General features: G+C 46.8%; 2 protein-coding genes and 1 long non-coding RNA gene across 5 annotated transcripts in view; 1 reads left to right on the forward strand and 2 right to left on the reverse strand.

Annotated features, from left to right (window-relative positions):
- Nucleotides 1-7,039: 7,039 nt before the first annotated feature.
- Nucleotides 7,040-14,955, reverse strand: LOC119877476. The gene is made up of 2 exons (XR_005377780.1): nucleotides 14,142-14,955; nucleotides 7,040-7,474 (listed from the first exon to the last, which is right to left on the reverse strand). It is a non-coding gene; the product is annotated as an uncharacterized LOC119877476 (long non-coding RNA).
- A 132-nt stretch (nucleotides 14,956-15,087) lies between these two features.
- On the forward strand, nucleotides 15,088-16,672 carry MAP1LC3A (microtubule associated protein 1 light chain 3 alpha). Of its 2 annotated transcripts, XM_038572074.1 has the most exons (5): nucleotides 15,125-15,282; nucleotides 15,561-15,616; nucleotides 15,690-15,796; nucleotides 16,071-16,240; nucleotides 16,512-16,672. In XM_038572074.1, the coding sequence occupies exons 1-4, from the start codon at nucleotides 15,243-15,245 to the stop codon at nucleotides 16,231-16,233; spliced, it is 366 nt and encodes a 121-aa protein (XP_038428002.1). In that variant the 5' UTR covers nucleotides 15,125-15,242; the 3' UTR covers nucleotides 16,234-16,240; nucleotides 16,512-16,672. The 2 variants fall into 2 exon arrangements, with proteins under 2 accessions (XP_038428001.1, XP_038428002.1); XM_038572073.1 differs by having other exon boundaries at nucleotides 15,088-15,282; nucleotides 16,071-16,672.
- Nucleotides 16,673-16,867: 195 nt separating this feature from the next.
- The window catches only part of PIGU (phosphatidylinositol glycan anchor biosynthesis class U), a 94,784-nt gene continuing 91,638 nt past the window's right edge, over nucleotides 16,868-20,013 (reverse strand). For both annotated transcript variants that reach the window (XM_038572064.1, XM_038572063.1), the window contains one exon: nucleotides 16,868-17,302. Coding sequence is in view for 1 of the 2 variants with exons in the window: in XM_038572063.1 (XP_038427991.1) it covers nucleotides 17,189-17,302 (114 nt within the window). In the remaining variant the exon portion in view is untranslated. The remainder of the gene's footprint in view (nucleotides 17,303-20,013) is intronic.

Genomic DNA, 20,013 nt, shown 5'->3' on the forward strand with positions numbered 1-20,013 from the left:
CTCACTACTTTTGGGTACTGAAGGCCCTCCTGTTGGCAAGTAATGTGTCTGGTCCAATGTAACAAAACCTTTGAACTGAATTTGGAGATGGAGACTGACCTGGACTCACCTTCAGCCCAGTGCTGTCCTTGCCCTCCGTGGTGGGGGGTGAGGGTAGGCAGCAAGCACTTGGAGCCTTTGTGCTGTCCCCTCTTTTGCCCCATGTTGCTAAGAGGGGAGTGAGATGGAGAGGAAGGTGCTCGCCTTACCAACACTGTGTGAACTTGGTTCTGGCTCTCTAAGCCTGACATAGGTTTAAAGCTGAAACTTGTCCTTCTGATTCCTCTTTCAAGACTTTTCAAGACCTGTCTACTGTCCTCCTACCTGCCATTCCATTACTTTGGATGCTGTGGGCTCCCTGGCTGGCCCCTTATAACTAACTTTCTTTCTTTCTCTTTCTTTCTTTCTTTTCTTCTTTCTTCTTTCTTTTTTCTTTCTTTCTTTCTTTCTTTCTTTCTTTCTTTTTCTTTCTTTCTTTCTTTCTTTCTTCTTTTTCTTTCTTCTTTCTTTTTCTTTCTTTTTTTCTGTCTTTCTTTTTTATTTGTTTGTTTTAGATTTTATTTATTCATGAGAGACACAAAGAGAGAGAGAGAGAGAGGTAGAGACACCGGCAGAGGGAGAGGCAGGCTCCATGCAGGGAGCCCAATGTGGGACTTGATCCTGGACCCCAGGATCATGCCCTGGGCTGAAGGCAGACTCAAAACTGCTGAGCCACCCAGGGATCCCCCCTTATAACTTTCCTTTTGGCCTCTGATTCTCAGGGTTCCACTCTACACACTCTGCCTGTCAACTCAAGGTGAAACAGCATCATCCACCACCTCCCTTCATGGGTGGAGACAAAGCATATCAACGGCTTCTAACAATCTTCCTCTAGCGTCCAATTCTTTTTTTTTTTAATTTTTTTTCTTTATTTATGATAGTCACACAGAGAGAGAGAGAGAGGCAGAGACACAGACAGAGGGAGAAGCAGGCTCCATGCACCGGGAGTCCGACGTGGGATTCGATCCCGGGTCTCCAGGATCGCCCCCTGGGCCAAAGGCAGGCGCCAAACCGCTGCGCCACCCAGGGATCCCTAGCGTCCAATTCTTATAGGCTAGCAATCAGACTGAAGTCTGGACTCACTTTGGGCCACCTTGTTTTGCATTCCTGCATTAGTCCTGCTCTTCTCTTAGCATGTGGCCACTATTGCCTTGGAGGTTCAGCAGAAACTGAGATGAAAATTATTAGACTTTAACTTCCTAGTTCACAAGAAATGTGTTATTTAAAACTTCCCTTAAAGGCAAAATGAGGGGATCCTTGGGTGGCACAGCGGTTTGGCACCTGCCTTTGGCCCAGGGCGCGATCCTGGAGACCCGGGATCGAGTCCCACGTCGGGCTCCCGGTGCATAGAGCCTGCTTCTCCCTCTGCCTGTGTCTCTGCCTCTCTCTCTTTCCGTGACTATCATAAATTAAAAAAAAAAAAAAAAAGGCAAAATGAAATAGGAATTTCACGATTAAAAAAAATCTGGACTTTAAAACTTTCTTGACATACAAGACTTGTTTGACTTTCAAATAGTATTAAGTTTTCAAATATACTTAGAGAAAACATGGACAAAAGAAACATATTGCCTGTAACTTGTTCTTATTTTAAAATCTTCCTTTGTGGGACGCCTGGGTGGCTCAGTGGTTGAGCGTCTGCCGGACATGGGATCAACATCCTGAGCCAAAGGCAGACGCTCAACCGCTGAGCCACCCAGGCGTCCCTGAAGGGAATAATTTAAACAGAAGAGTTGCAAGATGAAGTTGAGAAACTCTCCCCAAAAGTGGAAAAGGAGAAAATGGAAAAGTTAAGAAAATTGAGGGATCCATCTGAGACATTCAACATCTGGTTAGCAGAAGTTCTAGAAAGAAAACACAGAGGGTAGAAAAAAATGTTTAAGATCTTATTTATTTATTTGAGAGAGAGAGTACAAGTAGGGGCAGAAGGAGAAGCAGACTTCCTGCTGAGCAGGGAGCCTGATACAGGGCTCAATCCTTGGACTCCTGGATCATGACCTGACCCAAAGGCAGATGCTTAACTGGTTAGCCATCCAGGCACTTCCAGAGGGTAGAAAATTATCAACAAGAGACTCTAAGAAAAATTTCCAAACTAAAGCCCTAAGTTTCCAGATCAAAAGATCTGAATGACCAGAGTTATTAATTTTTTTTCAGAGCAATTAATTTTATTTTCAGAGCAATTAAACTCATGAATATTTAAAAAAATGTTTTTTTCTTTTTTAAAGATTTTTATTTATTTATTCATGAGAGACACACACACAGAGAAGCAGAGACAGAGGCAGAGAAGAAGCTGGCTCCATGCAGGGAGCCCGATGTGGGACTCAATCCCGGGACTCCGGGATCACACCCGGAGCCAAAGGCAGATGCTCAACCACTGAGCCATCCAGGCATCCCCAAAAAAGGAATTTTTAAAAATAAAAAAATAGGTAAATATAAAGACCCATACCAGGCCCCATCATCATGGCTCTCAGAACACTGTGGACATACACAGTCCAGAGAGAGAAGAAAAACAGGTGCCCAGGATTAGAAATTACAACAGCATTGGACCAACAGCATCACTAGAAACAGAATGGGTGATGCCCTCAAAATTCTGATTAAAAAATTACTTACAACCTTGAGTTCTATTCCCAACCAAACTATTAGTTAAGTCTGAGAGTCAGGTAAATATTTTCAGACATATAAGATCACATGTATTTGTCTGCCATGCACTTTTCTCAGGAAGCTACTGAAGAATGTACATCAAAATCAGGGCATGAAGCAAAGAAAGTACAACATGGGCTTCAGGCAATTTGAGACTCCAACATGAGAGACACAAAAGGGATACCTCAGGATAATGGTGAGGGGCCTGGGGCAGTAAGCCTAGAGAGAAGTCCTAAATAGGGGAGAAAGGTGTTTCCAAGAAGAAAAAAACTGATAGGTTATTTGATCCATTTGAATAGATTGCGAGAGATTTTTAGTTCTTCAACAAATTTAAGGATAATTTAATATTGGAGCATGAAAATCAAAACAAAGCAACAAAAAAGTAAGCCCAAACTCCCAGAAATAAAAAAATTGTACAATAAAAAGCAAATTTAGGACATATCCTGTGGTTCAGCTGTGCATAGTTATACAGGCAAAATACTAGAAAACCCTGAATGGTGCTATAGCTGCTGAGGGATGGGAAGAGTGATGAGGGGCAAGAGTCGAATCCCCTTCCAGTGTAAGAACTAAAGAAATAGGAGGACAACTCTGGTGCTTAGAAACATGAAGGTGAGGGGCACCTGGGTGGCACAGTTGATTGAGCATCCAACTCTTGATTTTGGCTCAGGTCATCATCTCAGGGTTGTGACCTCAAACCCAACTTGGGGCCCCATGCTGGGCATAGAGTCTGCTTTTCTCTCTCTTTCAAAAAAAGAAGGAGGAGGAAGAGAAAGAGGAGGAGGAGGAGAAAGAAACATGAAGATAAATATTAGAAGAAAAAGCAATAAGTAGTTAAATTGTTATTTGACTTTTTATTGTTATCAGTATTATTTGGGTAAAAGTTAAATTTTGAGAGTTTGCAATAACCTAAAGCTATGCTTATAATAGGATAAGTGAGTGCTTCTGGCCCTTTTCCACTGAAATAACTGAAGAATGAAGAGAATATTCTAGAACTCCAGGGGGAATCTGGAGAGCTAGACCAAAGAGAACCTGTTGCAAGCATAAATTATCTTGGAAGTCTCCTACAATCTTTTAAAATTGTACACGTATCTTTCATGCTGGTGGCTCTGTGGCGAATGCAGAACCTGAGTGGAATCAGGAACTCAGTCAGCCAGGTGAGCACTGATGGTGGCCTGGGTGAGAGGAGTAACTTGGGGTCCTTGCTGGGGTGTAGGAGGGGGATTCCCAAGGAGAGCATCAGAACTTGCTGAACTGGTGGGAGGGAAGGAATAAGAAGACCTCAAGGGGACTCTGAGGTGCTTGCTTGAGCAACCAGGTCCTGCCACTCGTTGAGATGGGGAGCAATTTTGGAGGGGACAGTGTTAGTACATGTGCTACCAAAGCAAGCACTGGAGGGACAAAATCAACCATTTTGAAATGGCCTGCTTAACCTGGGCCTATCAGACATCCATGGGTCTGATCATGTTGAACACCCTGTTGAATACACTATTCTGCCAGTCCGGGCTGGACAAACAGACTTGGGCCATAAGCCAGTGATTAAAGCCAAGAGCTTTATATGAATTCACCAGAGTGACAGAGTGAATGAAAAGGGAGAGGGGGGTGTGAAGGCATCACCAGGGATTCTTCACCTCCAGAGCTCTGCTCCAGGAGCAGGCGCCTGCAGACAATGAGAGCGAGGGAGGGAGGGAGGGGGGCCCAGAGAGTCAATTGAGGCGAACGCTCTTTGGATTAGGATTTAATTAAGATGCAGAAAATTCAAAGTAACTGTGGGCTTAAACAAGATAAAAGTTTGTCTAGTCAGCAGCCCAGGGTTGGCATGGTGACTCCACAAAGTCATCAGGGACCCAGGCTCTTTTCAGCTTTTAGCTCCACCATCCCCCCCGCATGGCCCTTGTCTTTGTGATCCAAGATAGCTGCTGGAGCTCCAGCCATCACATCAAGTTTCAGGCAGCTGACGGAGGATGGGTACAGAAGGTTGTACTCTTTCCCTCTAAGGAGATTTCCCAGAAGTCCCACAGAGAGAGCACTTTCCACTCTTTTTCTCCCCCTAAGAGCACTCTACGCCTTTATAGCAACCAAGCAGGCTACCTGAGAGGGGATGAAGCAAAAGGAGGGGATGGCCCGGGGGCTTCACAGGATCGTAGGCGAAGGTGATACTGGCCCAGGTGGTGGCTGATCACCTCAGGCCTGCTTCCCACCGGGTCTGGGGTCTTGCTTGTTGTAGATGCCCACCATGTCCGGTAGGACGCTCTTGTCCCACAACACTTACGTTTTGTGGACAGAAGTTTAGTCATCTTGTCACTCTTAACTGCAGTGGAAGCTGGGAAATCAAGCTGGCTGCCCTAAGAGACATTCAGGGTTGTGTTCCAAGGGGTAAGAGTCAGCAGTCTCCTCCATAGAAGCCAAGAGAAGAAAGAACTTCCAGGAGAAAGTGGTCGTAGCAGTGGGCTGGGAATGTGTGCTGGGCAAGAGAACATGGAGGCTCGTGGGGAAGTGACTGACCAAGGGTGAAGTAGAAATCTTGTCCGTTCAAAGGGTGGTGGTGAGGTGTGGTCTAGGCTGAGACCAGGGAAGTGCGGCCCAAGCTGAGCGGGCGGAGTGACAGCGGGGAGGGCTGTGAGGGGCAGATGGGGCTGAGAGGACACAGAGTGACAGGTGGGTGCGTGAAGGGGAGCGCCCAGCTGAGGCCTGGATCAGGCCGGGGTGATGGGATGTGAGGGCAGGGGGATAAGCAGGAGGTCGGATACTGGGGAAGATGGTGGCTTCACTTGGATGTTTCAAGCTTGAGAAGAATAACATTCCGAGGCAAACTTTGCTCAGGAGGCACGATCCAGACTTGAGGCTCTGAGGGGAAGTCAGGGCGTCAGGGCTGGAAGTAGGGGTCTGGTAGCCACTGACATGTTGAAGGCAGTAATGGCTGTGAAGGGAGACCTGACCCAGGAGGACATGAGCAGGCTGAAGAGAGATGAGGGCCGTGGCAGGATGAGAGCCCTCAGGTGCAGCCAGAGCCTGGAAAGGCCAAGGGGAGGCCACCTCCGCAGGTGACTGGCCAGCTCTGAAGGTGTGGGGAGGGCAGGGTAAAAGGAACAACCCTGGCCCTGTCACTCAGGGAGGGCGGGTGCGGGGTGAGCATGCCCCTGGCTAGAGGGAAAGGAGGGGACAGAGGGAGGGCGGCCCCATGTGGGCAGTGGGACTGGTCGTCATGGCCTATACTTCCCAGTGATGCCAGAGAGACTTTGAAGAGTGAGCGTAGACACTTGGGGACCCCTGGGCCGGTTTCTTTCCCTCTAGCCTTTGAAAAATTCAATTTAGAGTCTGTAAACAGGAACAACCAATCCTCACTCAGAGATAACAACCCTGTCTCAGACTTCAATCCTCCTGGGTCCTCCCAAAGTGAGGTCCTCCCATTTTACAAGTGAGTTCATTGCCTTAAATAAGATATCACAGCACTGGGTGCTAAAGTTGGGCCACCTGATCCAGGCCCTGTTTCCCCAGAATTCCGTGCCTTCTTGGTCACTCTTTGATATTGATCCTTGACCTCAGAGCCTACTCTGCTAGCATCTCCAGGTGATAAAATTGAGGTTCCAAGGGGAAAGAATGTGCTCCAAGTTTTCCAGTAAATGGTAAAGCTACTTTGGACCTACGTCTGTCGGCCACTGTGTAAAGGAAAAGACAGAGGCTTCAAGAAAGAGCCTGCCATGGTCACACAGCAATTGGTGGCCACCCAGGCCGGGCCGTTGCACGGCCACCCAAGGCCAGCTTTCTGTCCCAAACGGTCCTTTCGGATCTCCTTAGCACCCGGCAGCAGAGCTTGGCCCAGATTCAGTCCCTCCACATGGTCTAGAGGGGGAGACAGACCCTCAGATGGGCAGCAACCCAGAGAAACAGCACTGGGCAGGCCCAGAGTGGAGGTCCTCATCCAGCAAGTATCTAGCGAGCACCCTCTGTTTAAGTGCTGGGATAGAGCAGGAACCAAACATATGGAAAATGCTGCCATTAAGGGGCTTAAATATTAGTGGGAGGGAAAAATAAAATGATTTTTGTAATAATTATACACCATATCAAATTTAAACCCACAATGAAATACCACTGCACACCCACCAGAGTGGCTAAAATTAAAGCATCTGACAACACCAAATGTTTATAGGAGTACAGAGCTACTAGAACTCCCATATAAGTTGATTAGGATCTAAAATGGAACCACTACTTTAGAAAAAGATCTGGTAACATCTTACAGAACCAAACACACACCTCATAAGCCAGCAATTCCACTCCTAGATATTTGTCCAGGTGAAATAAAATGAGTATATCCACACAAAGACTATTACAGGAATGTTCATAGCATCTTTATTGTAATCACCAAAAGCTGGACAGTCCAGGTGTCCGTTGGTAGGAGGATGGATGACCAAACTGTGCTACATCCACACAATGGAAACTACCCAGCAATAAAAATAAACGGTCTGCTGAGGTCTGTAATGACAAGAGGTTCATATTGAGGTAAAGAAGCCAGATACAAAAGCCTGTACTGTATGGGTCTGTTTATATGAAGTTCTAGCCAGCTGAGACTAACCTATAGTGAAAAGCTCAGAATGGTGGTTACATCTTGAGGTGAGGGTGGAAATGGACTGAGGAGAGGCAGAAGGGAACTTTCTCAAGAGGTGATGGTAGTGTTCAGTATTTTTGTAGGAGTTTGGGCTGTACGGTGTCAAAACTCCTCACACACTTAACATCTGTGCTTTGTTATATTTAAATGTTAACCCTGTAATGAAAAAAAATTACCCAAAACACATATTGATATGAATGTGAAGGGTTTAGAGGTAAACAGATGTCTGCAACTTACTGGGTTTTTTCCTTTTTTCTTTTGAGATATAATTGACATATAATATTTATATTAGTTTTTGGTGTACAATTTAATGATTCAGTATTTGCATATATTGTGAAATGGTTGCCACAATAAGTTTGGTTAAACACCATTAGCATACATAATTACAATTTTTTTTCTTATGATGGCGAACTTTTATGATGTACTTTTAGCAACTTTCAAATATACACTACAACATTACTAACCATAGTCACCAAGCTGTACATTATATTTATGTCCCCTTGATATAAATATCACACACACACACCCATGCAGGGCAGATCTCACAACCCTGAGATCATGACCTGAGCTAAAATTAATTAGTTTTGTCTCTGTCTCTGTGTTGCTCTGTTTCTCATGAATAAATAAACTTAAAAAAGATGCCCAACTGACTGAGCCACCCAGGTGGCCCCCCTTGACTTATTTATAACCCGAAAGTTTGTGCCTTTTGACCCCTTTCATTCATTTTGCCCCACCCCACTCCCCAACCTATGGCAACCACCACTCTGTTCTCTGTATCTATGAGCTTGTTTTTTTCGATTCCATATATCTGTAAGTTCATGGTCCATCGGTGTGTCACAAATGGCAAGATTTCATTCTTTTTTATGGATTAATAATACTCTGTGTGTGTGTGTGTGTGTGTCACATTTTCTTTATCCATTCATCTATCAATGAACACTTAGGTTGTTTCTGTATCTTGGCTATAGTAAATAATGCTGCAATAAACATAGGGATGTGTATTTCTTTCCTAGAGATTTTGTTTCCTTCATATAAACACTCAGAGGTGGAATTACTAGATTCCTACTTTTAATTTTTGAGGAAACTCCATACTGTTTTCTACAGTGGCTGCACAAATTTACATTCCTACCAACAGTGCACAAGTGTTCCCTTTTCTTCATACCCTTGCCAACACTTGTTTCTTGTCATGTTGATAACAGGTAGCCAGGTGTGAGGTGGTATCCCATTGTGGGTTTTTTTTGTTTTTTTTAGATTTTATTTATTCATTCATGAGAGACACACTCACAGAGAGAGAGGGAGAGGCAGAGACACAGGCAGAGGGAGAAGCTGGCTCCATGGAGGGAGCCCTATGTGGGACTCAATCCCAGGTCTCCAGGATCAGGCCCCGGGCTGAAGGCAGCGCTAAACCGCTGAGCCACCCGGGCTGCCCCACATTGTGGTTTTGGTTAGCATTTCCCTGATCAGTGACATTGAGCATCTATGTGTCTATTGGCCTTCTGTATATCTGCTTTGGAAGTGTCTATTCAGGTCCTCTATTTTTTAATCAGATTGGGGGTTTTGGATTTTTTGCTCTTGAGTTGTATGAGTTCTTTATATATTTCAGATATATATTATATATGTAATATATATATATTTACCCCTTATCAAATATATGACTTGTAGATATTTTCTCCTATTTGGTAGTAGGTTGTCTTTTTATTGTGTTGATGGTTTCCTTTGCTGTGCAGAAGCTTCTTATTTGATGTAGTCTCACTTATTTTTGCTGTTATGTTTGCTTTTAGTATCAAATCCTAAAATCATCACCAAGACCAATGTTAAAGAGTTTATCATCTATGCTTTCTTATAGTTTTATGGTTTCAGGTCTTACATTCATTTTTTTTTGAAGATTTTATTTATTTATTCATGAGAGACACAGAGGAGAGAGGCAGGAACACAGGCAGAAGGAGAAGTAGGCTCCATGCAGGGAGCCCAACGTGGGACTTGATCCCAGGTCTCCAGGATCACACCCTGGGCTTAAGGGGGCGCTAAACCACTGAACTACCAGGGCTGCCCCAGGTCTTATATTCAAATCTTTGAATTAGTTTTTGTTACAGTATAAGTAGTGGTCCAGCCCTCCCATCATCATTTACTGAAGAGACTATCCTTTCCTCCATGATGTATTCTTGGCTTCCTTGTTATAAATTAATTGTTCATCTATACATGGGCTTATTTCTGGGATCTCTATTCTACTCCAGTGATCTATGTGTTTTTAATAACAATATTATAAAAAAAATAACAATATTATACTGTTTTGATTACTATAGCTTTGTAATATAGTTTGAAATCAGGAAGTGTGATACCTCTAGCTTTGTTCTTCTTTCTCAAGACAGCTTTGACTCTTCAGAACCTCTTATGGTTCCATACAAATTTTAGAATCATTTTTTCTATTTCTGTGAAAAATGCCTTTGGAATTTTAATAGAGATTGCATTGAATCTGTACATTGATTTGGGTATAGAGACATTTTAATATTCATCTAACTCATGAGTACAGAATATTCATTTATTCATGTCTTCAATTTCTTTCATCAATGTCCTATGATTTTTAGTATATAAGTTTTTCACCTCCTTTGTTAAATTTATTCCTAGGTATTTTATTCTTTTTGATGCAATTTTAAATGGGGTTGTTTTCTTAATTTCTCTTTCTGATAGTTCATTTTTAGCATATAGAAAGACAACAGATTTTTATATATTGATTTTGTATCACAACTTTACTGAATTTATGAGTTCTAACAGTTTTTTGGTGGAGTTTTTAGGGCTTTTTATATATGTAATATCCTGTCATCTGCATATAGTGGTAGTTTTACTTCTTCCTTTCAGATTTGGATGCCTTTTATTTCTTGCCTAATTGCTCTGGCTAGGCTTTGCAAGATGGTTTTGAATAAAAGTGTTAAGAGTGGGCATTGTTGTCGTTTCTTTTTTTTTTTTCAAAGATTTTATTTATTAATGAGAGACAGAGAGAGAGAGAGAGAGAGGCAGAAACACAGGTAGAGGGAGAAACAGGCTCCATGCAGGGAGCCCGACATGGGACTCGATCCCGGGTCTCCAGGATCAGGCCCTGGACGGAAGGCGGTGCTAAACCGCTGAGCCACCAGTGCTGCCCCGTTGTCTTGTTTCTGATCTTAAATGAAAAGCCCTCAAATGTTTACTGTTGAGTATGTTAGAAATTAGTTTGTCATATATATAGCCTTTACTATGTTGAGATATGTTTTTATCATAAATGGATGTTGTGGGGCACCTGGGTGGCTCAGCTGGTTAAGCGGCTGCCTTCCGATCAGGTCATGATCTCAGGGTCCTGGGGTGAGTTCCCAAGTGGGGCTCCCTGCTCAGCAGGGGAGTCCACCTCTCCCTCTTTGCCTGCCACTGCCCTTGCTTGTGGGCAAGTGCTCTCTTGTCAAATAAATAAAATATTAAAAATAAATAAATAAATAAATAAATAAATAAATAAATAAATAAATAAATAGATGTTGGATTGCAGCTTATTCTGAGATGCATAAAAAAGAGTGGATGGAGGGCAGCCCGGGTGGCTGAGCAGTTTAGCGCTGCCTTCAGCCCAGGACCTGATCCTGGAGACCCAGGATTGAGTCCCATGTCAGGCTCCCTGCGTGGAGTCTGCTTCTCCCTCTGCCTGTCTTTCTCTCTCTCTCTCTCTCTCTCATGAATAAATAAACAAAATCTTAAAAAATATATTAAAAAAAAGTGGATGGAAAAAAAAAAAAGATTGGATGGAGAGCCACCTGGGTGGCTCAGCAGTTGAGCGTCTGCCTTTAGCTCAGGGCATCGTCCAGGGGTCCCGGGATTGAGTCCTCGAGGAGCCTGCTTCTTCCTCTACCTATGTCTCTGCCTCTCTCTGTGTGTCTCTCATGAATGAATAAATAAAATCTTAAAAAAGAAAAAAAAAAGATTGGATGGATGGACATACAGATGATAAACATAAGAGTGTAGAATGTAACTGGTAAGAATATTGGTGATCGCTGGACAGTGACTTCAAGTGTTCCATATACCTGAATATTTTCATAATGCTTAGAAAAATTACATAGCATATTAGAAGGTGATAGATGTTCTGGCAGAAAGATAAGCAAGGCATTGGGAGGGAGGATAGGGAGTGACTGAGGTGGGAGCTGAAACATTAAATAAAATCACTCAGGAAAGCCTTCCTGAGAAGACCTGGAAAATCAAGAGTGCGAGCCACACAGAAATCTTGGGGGAAAATGTTCCAGGCAAAGTGACCAGTAAGTACAGAAAAGCCCTGGGGCACAAGCATGTCCGGGGTTCCTGGAATAGCAAGGAGGCCAGTGTAGCTGAAGCCAGGGGTGTGAGGGTGAGGGTACATGAGGCCCCAGGAGCAGCAGGAAGGGAGATCCCACAGGCTCACGGGCCACTGTTCAGCTTTGACTTTTGCTCTAAATGAGTGGGATACAGGAACAGCTGTCAGTGTAGTGAGACCAAATGGAGGCTCACAAAGTCAAAACAAAGAGGCCAGAGGGGAGCTGCTGGCAGTGGTCAAGCGAGAAATGGTGGTGGCTCCCGCCTGAGGGTCGTGGTGGAAGTGGTGAGAACTGGTCAGGTTCTGGATCTATTTTGAAATGTGGGCCAGCAGGGTTTGGGCATGGATTGGATGTGTGGGTAGTGAGAGAAAGAAAGCAGTCAAAAATGATGGATAGAGACAAGGAAGATTACAGTGGGAGCACATTTTAGAGGAAGAGCATAGGTTCATTTGGGGGAAGCTAAATTTGAGACGTCTGCTAGGCTTTCAAGTAGAGTAGACATTTGGATTCAAGGGAGATTGGGGAGAGGGAGGAAGCCTTAGGGAGAGAAACAGGAGGACTGGAGAAGGGAGTGTCAGTCCAGCTAACTGGTTGAGTAAGAGTAAGAGCAAGCACAGACCTTGGGGTTTGGGGGAGGAGCCCCTCCCCCACTGTAGCCTCAGTCCAGGGCTTAGTCAGACAAAAGAGAGGTGTAACCATTTCCCCAAGGCCATGGCCGACCTAATTCTTTCAGTCGCACTCAATAGCTCTGACCACACTCTCCTGTAACTTGGTGAGATTTGTCCATTTTTTTTTTTTTTTTTTTTTTTTTTTTTTTTATTTATTTATTTATGATAGTCACAGAGAGAGAGAGAGGCAGAGACACAGGCAGAGGGAGAAGCAGGCTCCATGCACCGGGAGCCCGATGTGGGAATCGATCCCGGGTCTCCAGGATCGCGCCCTGGGCCAAAGGCAGGCGCCAAACCGCTGCGCCACCCAGGGATCCCAGATTTGTCCATTTTGACACAGCTTTAGACCAAAGGTCAGAGAACTAAGGCCTCAGGCCAAATCTGTTTTAGCAAATAAAGTTTTATTGGGGGCACAACTATGCCCATTAGGGGCCTTAGGCTACTTCCACATTCCAACAGAATTGAGTAGTTGCTGGAGATTATATGCCCTCAAAACCAAACATATTTACTGTCTGGCCTTTTCAAGGGAAAGTTTCCTGACCCCTTCTCTCTCTCACGGTGTGTTGCTCTGTTAAAGGGATTCCTAAGATATTCAGTGGGACATTTAGGTGGTCCCATTTTTTTTTTTTTTTTGCCATTAAGAAAATGCTCCAATAGGGGATCCCTGGGTGGCTCAGCGGTTTCGTGCCTGCCTTTGGCCCAGGGCACGATCCTGGAGTCTCGGGATCGGATCGAGTCCCACATTGGGCTCCCGGCATGGAGCCTGCTTCTCCCTCTGCCTGTGTCTCTGCCTCTCTCTCTCTGTGTCTACCATAAATAAATAAAAATAAATCTTAAAAAAAAGAAGAAAATGCTCCAATAAACACATTTAACTATGTTCCCTTGAGCTCACATGGCACACAGCAAGGGGAATTCCTGGTCTCTAGGATATAGGCATCTTCAGTTTCGGTAGATTTTGCCAAATTGCTCTCTACTGTGCTAAAAAGATTTACACCCTCATCAGCAGCATAGAGTTCCCATTTTTCCATTTTTCTCTAAAACATGGTATGATATTCGTTCATATTAGTTAGCAGTTTTCTGTTGTTCATGGATTCCTCTGGGTCTTCTGGCTGTGAGTGATGGTTATGCTTCTCTCTTCTTTTTCTTGGCCTGGTGCTCTGGCTAGGACCTTGATACAATGTTGCATTGTGTTCAATGACAAAATTCAAAATTTGTTCTTGGCTTTAAAGGGAATAATATTTAACATTTTATCATATAGTATGGTATTTTACCATTCAGTATGATGTTTACTGCAGGTTTTTTTGGGAGGAGTAGGAGGAGTTCACTTAGAAAACCATCTGGATTAATTTTTTTAGGTATATAGCTACTCACTTTGTATATTTCTTTTTTATTTTTATTTTTTAAAGATTTTATTTACTTATTCATGAGAGACACAGAGAGAGGCAGAGACATAGGCAGAGGGAGAAGCAGGCTCCCTGTGGGAAGCCCGATGCAGGACTCGATCCCAGGACCCCAGGATCCGGACCTGAGCAGAAGGCAGACACTCAACCACTGAGTTACCCACATGCCCTGATCATCTGTTTTATTTTTTTAAATTTTTTTGATCATCTGTTTTAATAGGTGAATGTAAAATCTTTTTTACCTCTGATTTTGTATCATTTACCATTCTTTTAACTACTTTTTTTCTCCTTTCCTGCTTTGGCCATTACACTTTCCATTCTTTAGTGATCCCTCATAAGTGTCTGAAATACACACTTTGGTTTACAAAGCTGGGCAATTATCAGTATCTTTATCTTTCTCCCCTCAAATCAGGCATCTTAGAACACTTGAACTGATTGCCCTCTCCAGTCTTACCAGTTGTGTCCTTTCTTGTTTTGTACTCCACAGATTAACCGTCACTGTTCATGTTCCACTGTGTTTTAGATCTACTCACATGTTTGCCAGTTGAGTTGCTCACCATTTTTCTATCTTCTCTTTGGAGTTCTGCAAATTCATTACAAAGTGCCAAAATGCTACTTTTATTTATCCCGCTTTGGATTTTATGTGAGAATCCTGGTCTTTAATGAAGTTTGTAAGCTCTTCTTCAGGTACTGCCTCTCCCATTTTTTTTCTCTCCTTCTGGAATTCTGATTGGGCCTGTGATAGGACTGAAGTGAGAAGACTCACTTCCTCTTTTACATTGCCCATCACCTAGTTTCTCTGGTGAGTTGCTTCTGATCTATTTTCCAGTTCAGTGGCTTATCTTCTATATCTAATCTACTTTTTTGTCTCATCCTTTGAGACCTGAATTTCAATAGTTTTTCTAATTCTAGAAATTCCTTCTAAAACCTGTGTTCCTTTTTAGTGTCTTGCTCTTTCATGTTTTAATCCCCTCACCCTAGCTTTTTTTTCTCTAATCATGAGCTCCACGAAGGCGAGAAGGTCTTTGGGTTCACTGTTGTCACCCCCGGTGCCTCGCACCGTTGCTGGAACAGAACAGACTCCGAGTGTCCTATGGGATGACTTGGCACCAGTGGGAACGGAAAGATGCCGATCTGGGGACTGGCTCTGGCTCCCGCTCGCTCTCGGGCTCTCGGGCTGCGGGAGCCGAGAGGTGGCTCAACCCCGGCTTCGGGGAGAGGGGGCGGCAGCCCATGACATCACCGGACTGTGACGTGCCCAGGAAGCCCCGCCCCTTCGCGGCCCAGACCGGGAATCCAGCTCTGTCCCGTGACGTCACGGGTCCGGGCGGGAGGGTTTTGCGTCGGCCCAATGGGAGTGGCGCGCCGGCCTCCCCTTTAAGGAATGTTGTGACCTGACGTCACCCGGGCGAGTTACCTCCCCGAGCCACCGCCGCCAGGCTCAGCTCGAGCCCCGGAGCCCTTGAGCGCGAGGCGCGGAGCCCCCGAACCTCCGCCAAAGCCCCCAGCCGCGCGCCCCGGAGCCCCGGCCTGCGCGCCCCGCCGGGCCCGCGCGATGCCCTCGGACCGGCCTTTCAAGCAGCGGCGGACCTTCGGTGAGGCCCGGCGGGCGGCCAGCGGGCGCGGGGAGGGGGCCCCGCGAGACTGACCCTCACTGCCGCAGGCGACGTCAGCCCCGTGACGTCAGACTCGGGCTGGACCCCTGGGCCGTGAGGCAGGTTCAGGCCTGGGCCGGGACCTCGCCTCCCAGCCGGCGGGTGCCAGGCCCTAGGGCCTGATGGCCCTGGGGGCGGGGGTTGGGGGGCGGGGCCGGGGACAGGCGGGGCGAAGGGCGAGCGGGACCGCGGCCTTACTGCCCGCCCTCTGTCCGCAGCCGACCGCTGTAAGGAGGTGCAGCAGATCCGCGACCAGCACCCCAGCAAGATCCCGGTGAGTCCCGCCACCCCCCATCCCCGCGGCCCCAGGCCCCGCCGGGCTCACGCATCCCCCGCCCCACCCCTAGGTGATCATCGAGCGCTACAAGGGTGAGAAACAGCTGCCTGTCCTGGACAAGACCAAGTTCCTGGTCCCAGACCATGTCAACATGAGCGAGTTGGTCAAGATTATCCGGTGTGTGGGCAGCAGCAGTCAGAAGGGGCTTGGGTCCTTCTGGGGGAGGGCGAGGCCCCAGCAGGCCGGGCCTGGCCTTAAATCTCTGTTCTGGAGAGGTTGGGATAGTCAAGGTCAGGGCTGGGATCAGTGTCAGGTCAGAGGTGAGGGCTCCTAGAAGGGGCTGGGATGGGTGTGAAGCCACCTCAATCCTTTGGGGGGAAGGGGGGTGTAGGGCTCCACCCACCCAGGAGCCAGGTCCCCTCATACTGGCTTGCTCTTCTGCCCACCCCAGGCGCCGCCTGCAGCTGAACCCCACGCAGGCCTTCTTCCTGCTGGTGAACCAGCACAGCATGGTGAGCGTGTCCACACCCATCGCGGACATCTATGAGCAGGAGAAGGATGATGATGGCTTCCTCTACATGGTCTACGCCTCCCAGGAAACCTTCGGCTTCTGAGCCAGCAGTAGGGGGGGTGGTTGGCCTGGGAGTGGGGGGGTGCCCTGTCAGGCTCTGCCCAGGGAACTCCTGGCTCCTGAACTGAACTGCTCTGCCCGGGCTGGGCTGGGCAGGGATGCTGGCCCCCTAGCCAGGGGGCACCAACTGCACCTACTCTGCCCCTGGGTGGATCCTGGGCCAGTCATTGTTAGGGATGCCCTCCTGGGTGCTGGCTGGGATGGGGGAGGGTGGGGAACAGCCCCCAGCACTCTTGCTCGTGTGATTTATCTTTTTTTTAGGCCCCTGCCCATCTGCCCCTCCCTCACCTGAGGCGCTGCCCCCCTGCCTGGACCTGCCCACCCCTGAAGGACTGGCCCTTGGCTCACCTGATCTTGACATGGTGTATGGATCTGTGGTCATTGTTCCTCTGCAGAATAAAGATTGCTCAGGCCTGCCTGGCCCTTTGCTTCCAGCTGCTTGGGGAATGGGTAGGGCTTCGGGTGGCACTGTCTCATACTAGTTTCAGCTCACTAGGAACAGCTTTGTGTGCTGTGGACTTGGGGCTCATTCTGGAAACTCGCACCAGTGTGTGGTATACCGTGGTGATATAAGGGGCCAAGCCCACCCTTTCCAGGAGTTCAGTGTGGGCCCAGGATAGATTTCATAACAAAAAAGATTTATTAAGTAGCCACAACCTAACAAATCCTGCTCACCTGCTTCTTCCCCTTTCCAGCATGGAGGGGGTTCCCTGGTATGCAGAGCCAAAAAGTGGGGGTCCAAGTGGAGTTGCTCCTGGCTATTCCCCACAGGCCTTGCTGCCAGCCATGGCTCCCCTCTGGTGCCAGAGATTTGTAACCCTGGACTCGAACCTCATTTGCCTGAGGACTCCTCTGCTGGGAACTCTGGCTAGAGGGCTGGGCCCAGCCTCTGGCCCTTTGACCCCCTGAAGTCCATGCAGCCCTGTGCCCAGCCAGGCCTACTTGAGCACAAGCATGGCCTCTGTGCCGTCCTTGGCAGTCAAGTAGAGACCATGTGTGAGGTAGTACTCCCGCCGCAGGAAGGCATAGAAGTAATCAGAGATGAGCAGGATCTGGGGGGAGAGAGAAGGTGTCAGAAGCTCTAAGGAACCTCCCCCTGAACCTTGGGTCACTGAGGGGCTGGGCAGGTGTGGGGGAGACCCTGCTCAGGCACCCCTTACCCACACTGCAAGGTCTTGCACTTCAGAAGTCGCCCCAATCCATCCCACCCCTGTGGGTTTATGCCACCATCCCTAGGTCTGGCCTCTGAACTCCAGAATGTGACCTCTGCAACCAGAGGCCCCTCCACAGTACAGCTGAGTCTCTGTCAAAGTTACTTCTCCCACTGTGAACCCATACCCCCCATCTTCCTTCCAGGTGCTGAGGCCACAGAATCACCTGATACTTCACCTGCCAGTTCTATCTCCCAAATGCTCTCAAATTCACCCATTTCTACTTGTCCTTACAGCTACCACCCTGAACAAAATCACTGCCATCTAAACAGCAGCAGTCTCTTCTCTGTGTTCCCTGGTCCCAAGCCTCCCAACCCCAGTCCATTCTACTTAGCAGCCAGAGATTGCTTTTCAGAACAAATCTGGTCATGTTCCTACCTGAAAGGTCCTCTAAAGGCTTCCTAAGGCTCTTAGGGTGAATATCAAACTCCTTTGAGGCTCTGAGGCCTTGGGCCTGGTCCCTATCCATGTGCATGCCTCACCCTCTCTCCTGCTCCACCTCACTCAGCTCCAGTCACACTGGCCTCTTTCCTCCTGCTGCAGGATCTCTGCTGTTCCTTCTGCCTGGAATGTTCTCTTCCCTTTCATCCAGTCACCATCTGCTTACCCTTTAGGTCTCAGAAAGGATCATTTCCTTAGAGAAGCCCTCCCATACCCCCCAGGTTGGGTCTTAACCCCATTAATCTTAAATTAGTTTTTCTTTCATCTGCATGACTGCCTGATAACTGTGGCTCCTCCCCTGGACTGGGAAGGGTCCCCAAGGGGTTCTGACACTCTGGTATTCATGCCCAGCTCAGTCTGCCTTTCCTATATGGGCCACAGAATCAAAAAGGCCCTAGAAGCTCAGGCTACCATCCCTATCACAGAGGCCCAGAGCTGAACAAGGACTTGCGCCATTTTATAATCCCATCACATGCTAAGACCTCCAGTACCTGGGGCAGGAGGGGCTCACAACCCCAGGTCTCAGCCACTTAGAGGCCTCTTAGACCATCAGCCCCAACCACCTGTTGCACAGATGAGAAGATGGAAGCCCAGAGCAGTGGTGGGGAGCACCTGGCTAGAGCCTACAGAGCAGGTCAGAGGTTGAGTTGAGTCTGGGATCTTGGCCTCTGATCCTCAGAAACCCCTGTCCTGGGCAGCCTCATGCTGTGGGCAAAAAGAACATGGAGGGGCTTGAAACAAGAGCTAAGGACAAACGCCAGGGCTGGCCTCTATCTAATAGATGAGGAAACTGAGGCACAGAGTGTCCAGTAGTTGGCCTAAGACTATGCCAGGAGAGCTGGCCTAGTGGCCAGGACCCTGCAAAGTGAGGCACCTGGAGTCCAGTCTGCCACAGGGCAGAGAACTTGCAGCAGAGGCTATCAGTGGAGCAGATAGCCCAGGGCCCGAGGCCTTTCCTTACAGCCGCCTGCGGGGTCAGTTACCACAGCAAAGGCTGACCTCATAGCCTGTAGCCCCTTTTTCACCCAGACCCGAGGTGTCCGGTCTGGGGATGGGAAGCCTGAAGCTGTGGCTGAGCTGGTGGGGCTAACCCCCAAGCCAGGTCTGGTGAGGGTGAAATGCAAAGTCACAATTCACAATAAAACAAAATGGACCGACTTCAGTGTCATACACAATCAGCTGCACAAGGATTAGAAAATCAAAATACTAGGGATTAGGTTGAACCATATAAAACGGGCATTTTTGCAGATCAAAAATGGTTGAGTATTGGAAAGTTCATATAGTTCAATCCAATATAAAATGGAAAAAAATGAAGAGATACAAACAGTAGAGCACACTTTTTTTTTTTTTTTTAGCACACGTTATTTAGAAGAACCAAAACAAATATCTAAGGCCTTAGAGAGCTATTCTTTTTCCTTATAATCCTTAATATTGCAAATTATGTATGCATATATCATTGACTAAAAAATCAATTAAAAGCAACCAGCCAATAAATGACTGAATAAATAAATAAATGAGAGGATTCCTTTTGGAATCCTTACAGAGGAATTCCAAATAACTTATGCAGACATGCCCTCCTCCAGGAGATGGAACCTAATTCTTTTTTCTTTTTTTTGAACCTAATTCTTGTCTGCCCCCTACCCCTGCCTGAGTGGGCCAGACTTGGTAACTCATTTCCAAAGAACAGAGCAGGGAAGGAGAAAATAGTTCTTTACTGGAGAAGTCCCACAAACATGGTCTTGAACAAATGATGAAGGGTAACAGCATGAAATCAGGTGGCTAGCATGTACTGGCTGAGCATTCAAAAAATCCAAACCCCAGTCTTTTTTTTTTTATTTTTTTAATTTTTTTCCAAACCCCAGTCTTATAGAAAAGTATGGGACAAACCCAAAGGAGGGACACTCTACAGGATACCTGGCCAGTGCTCCTCAAGACTGTCCAGGTCATGAGAAATTAGGACAGAGTGAGAAAGGGGGCACAGAACATCGGGGAGACAGGACACTTAAAAGTAATGTGGTCTGCTGGCTTGGGTCCTGGGTGTTCAATGTTAAATTTTTCAACTTTGCTGTGTCTGTGAAAATTTTTATGATAAAGTGTCAGGAGAGGGTGGC

This window comes from Canis lupus, chromosome 24 (genome assembly GCF_011100685.1).
Source record: "Canis lupus familiaris isolate Mischka breed German Shepherd chromosome 24, alternate assembly UU_Cfam_GSD_1.0, whole genome shotgun sequence".
NCBI lineage: Eukaryota > Metazoa > Chordata > Mammalia > Carnivora > Canidae > Canis > Canis lupus.

Coding starts and splice junctions, on each gene's coding strand:
- MAP1LC3A (XM_038572073.1), top strand. CDS start 15,243: ATGCCCTCGGACCGGCCTTTCAAGCAGCGGCGGACCTTCG. Junction 15,617..15,689: donor AGCACCCCAGCAAGATCCCG/GTGAGTCCCGCC, acceptor CCCCACCCCTAG/GTGATCATCGAGCGCTACAA. Junction 15,797..16,070: donor GAGTTGGTCAAGATTATCCG/GTGTGTGGGCAG, acceptor TGCCCACCCCAG/GCGCCGCCTGCAGCTGAACC.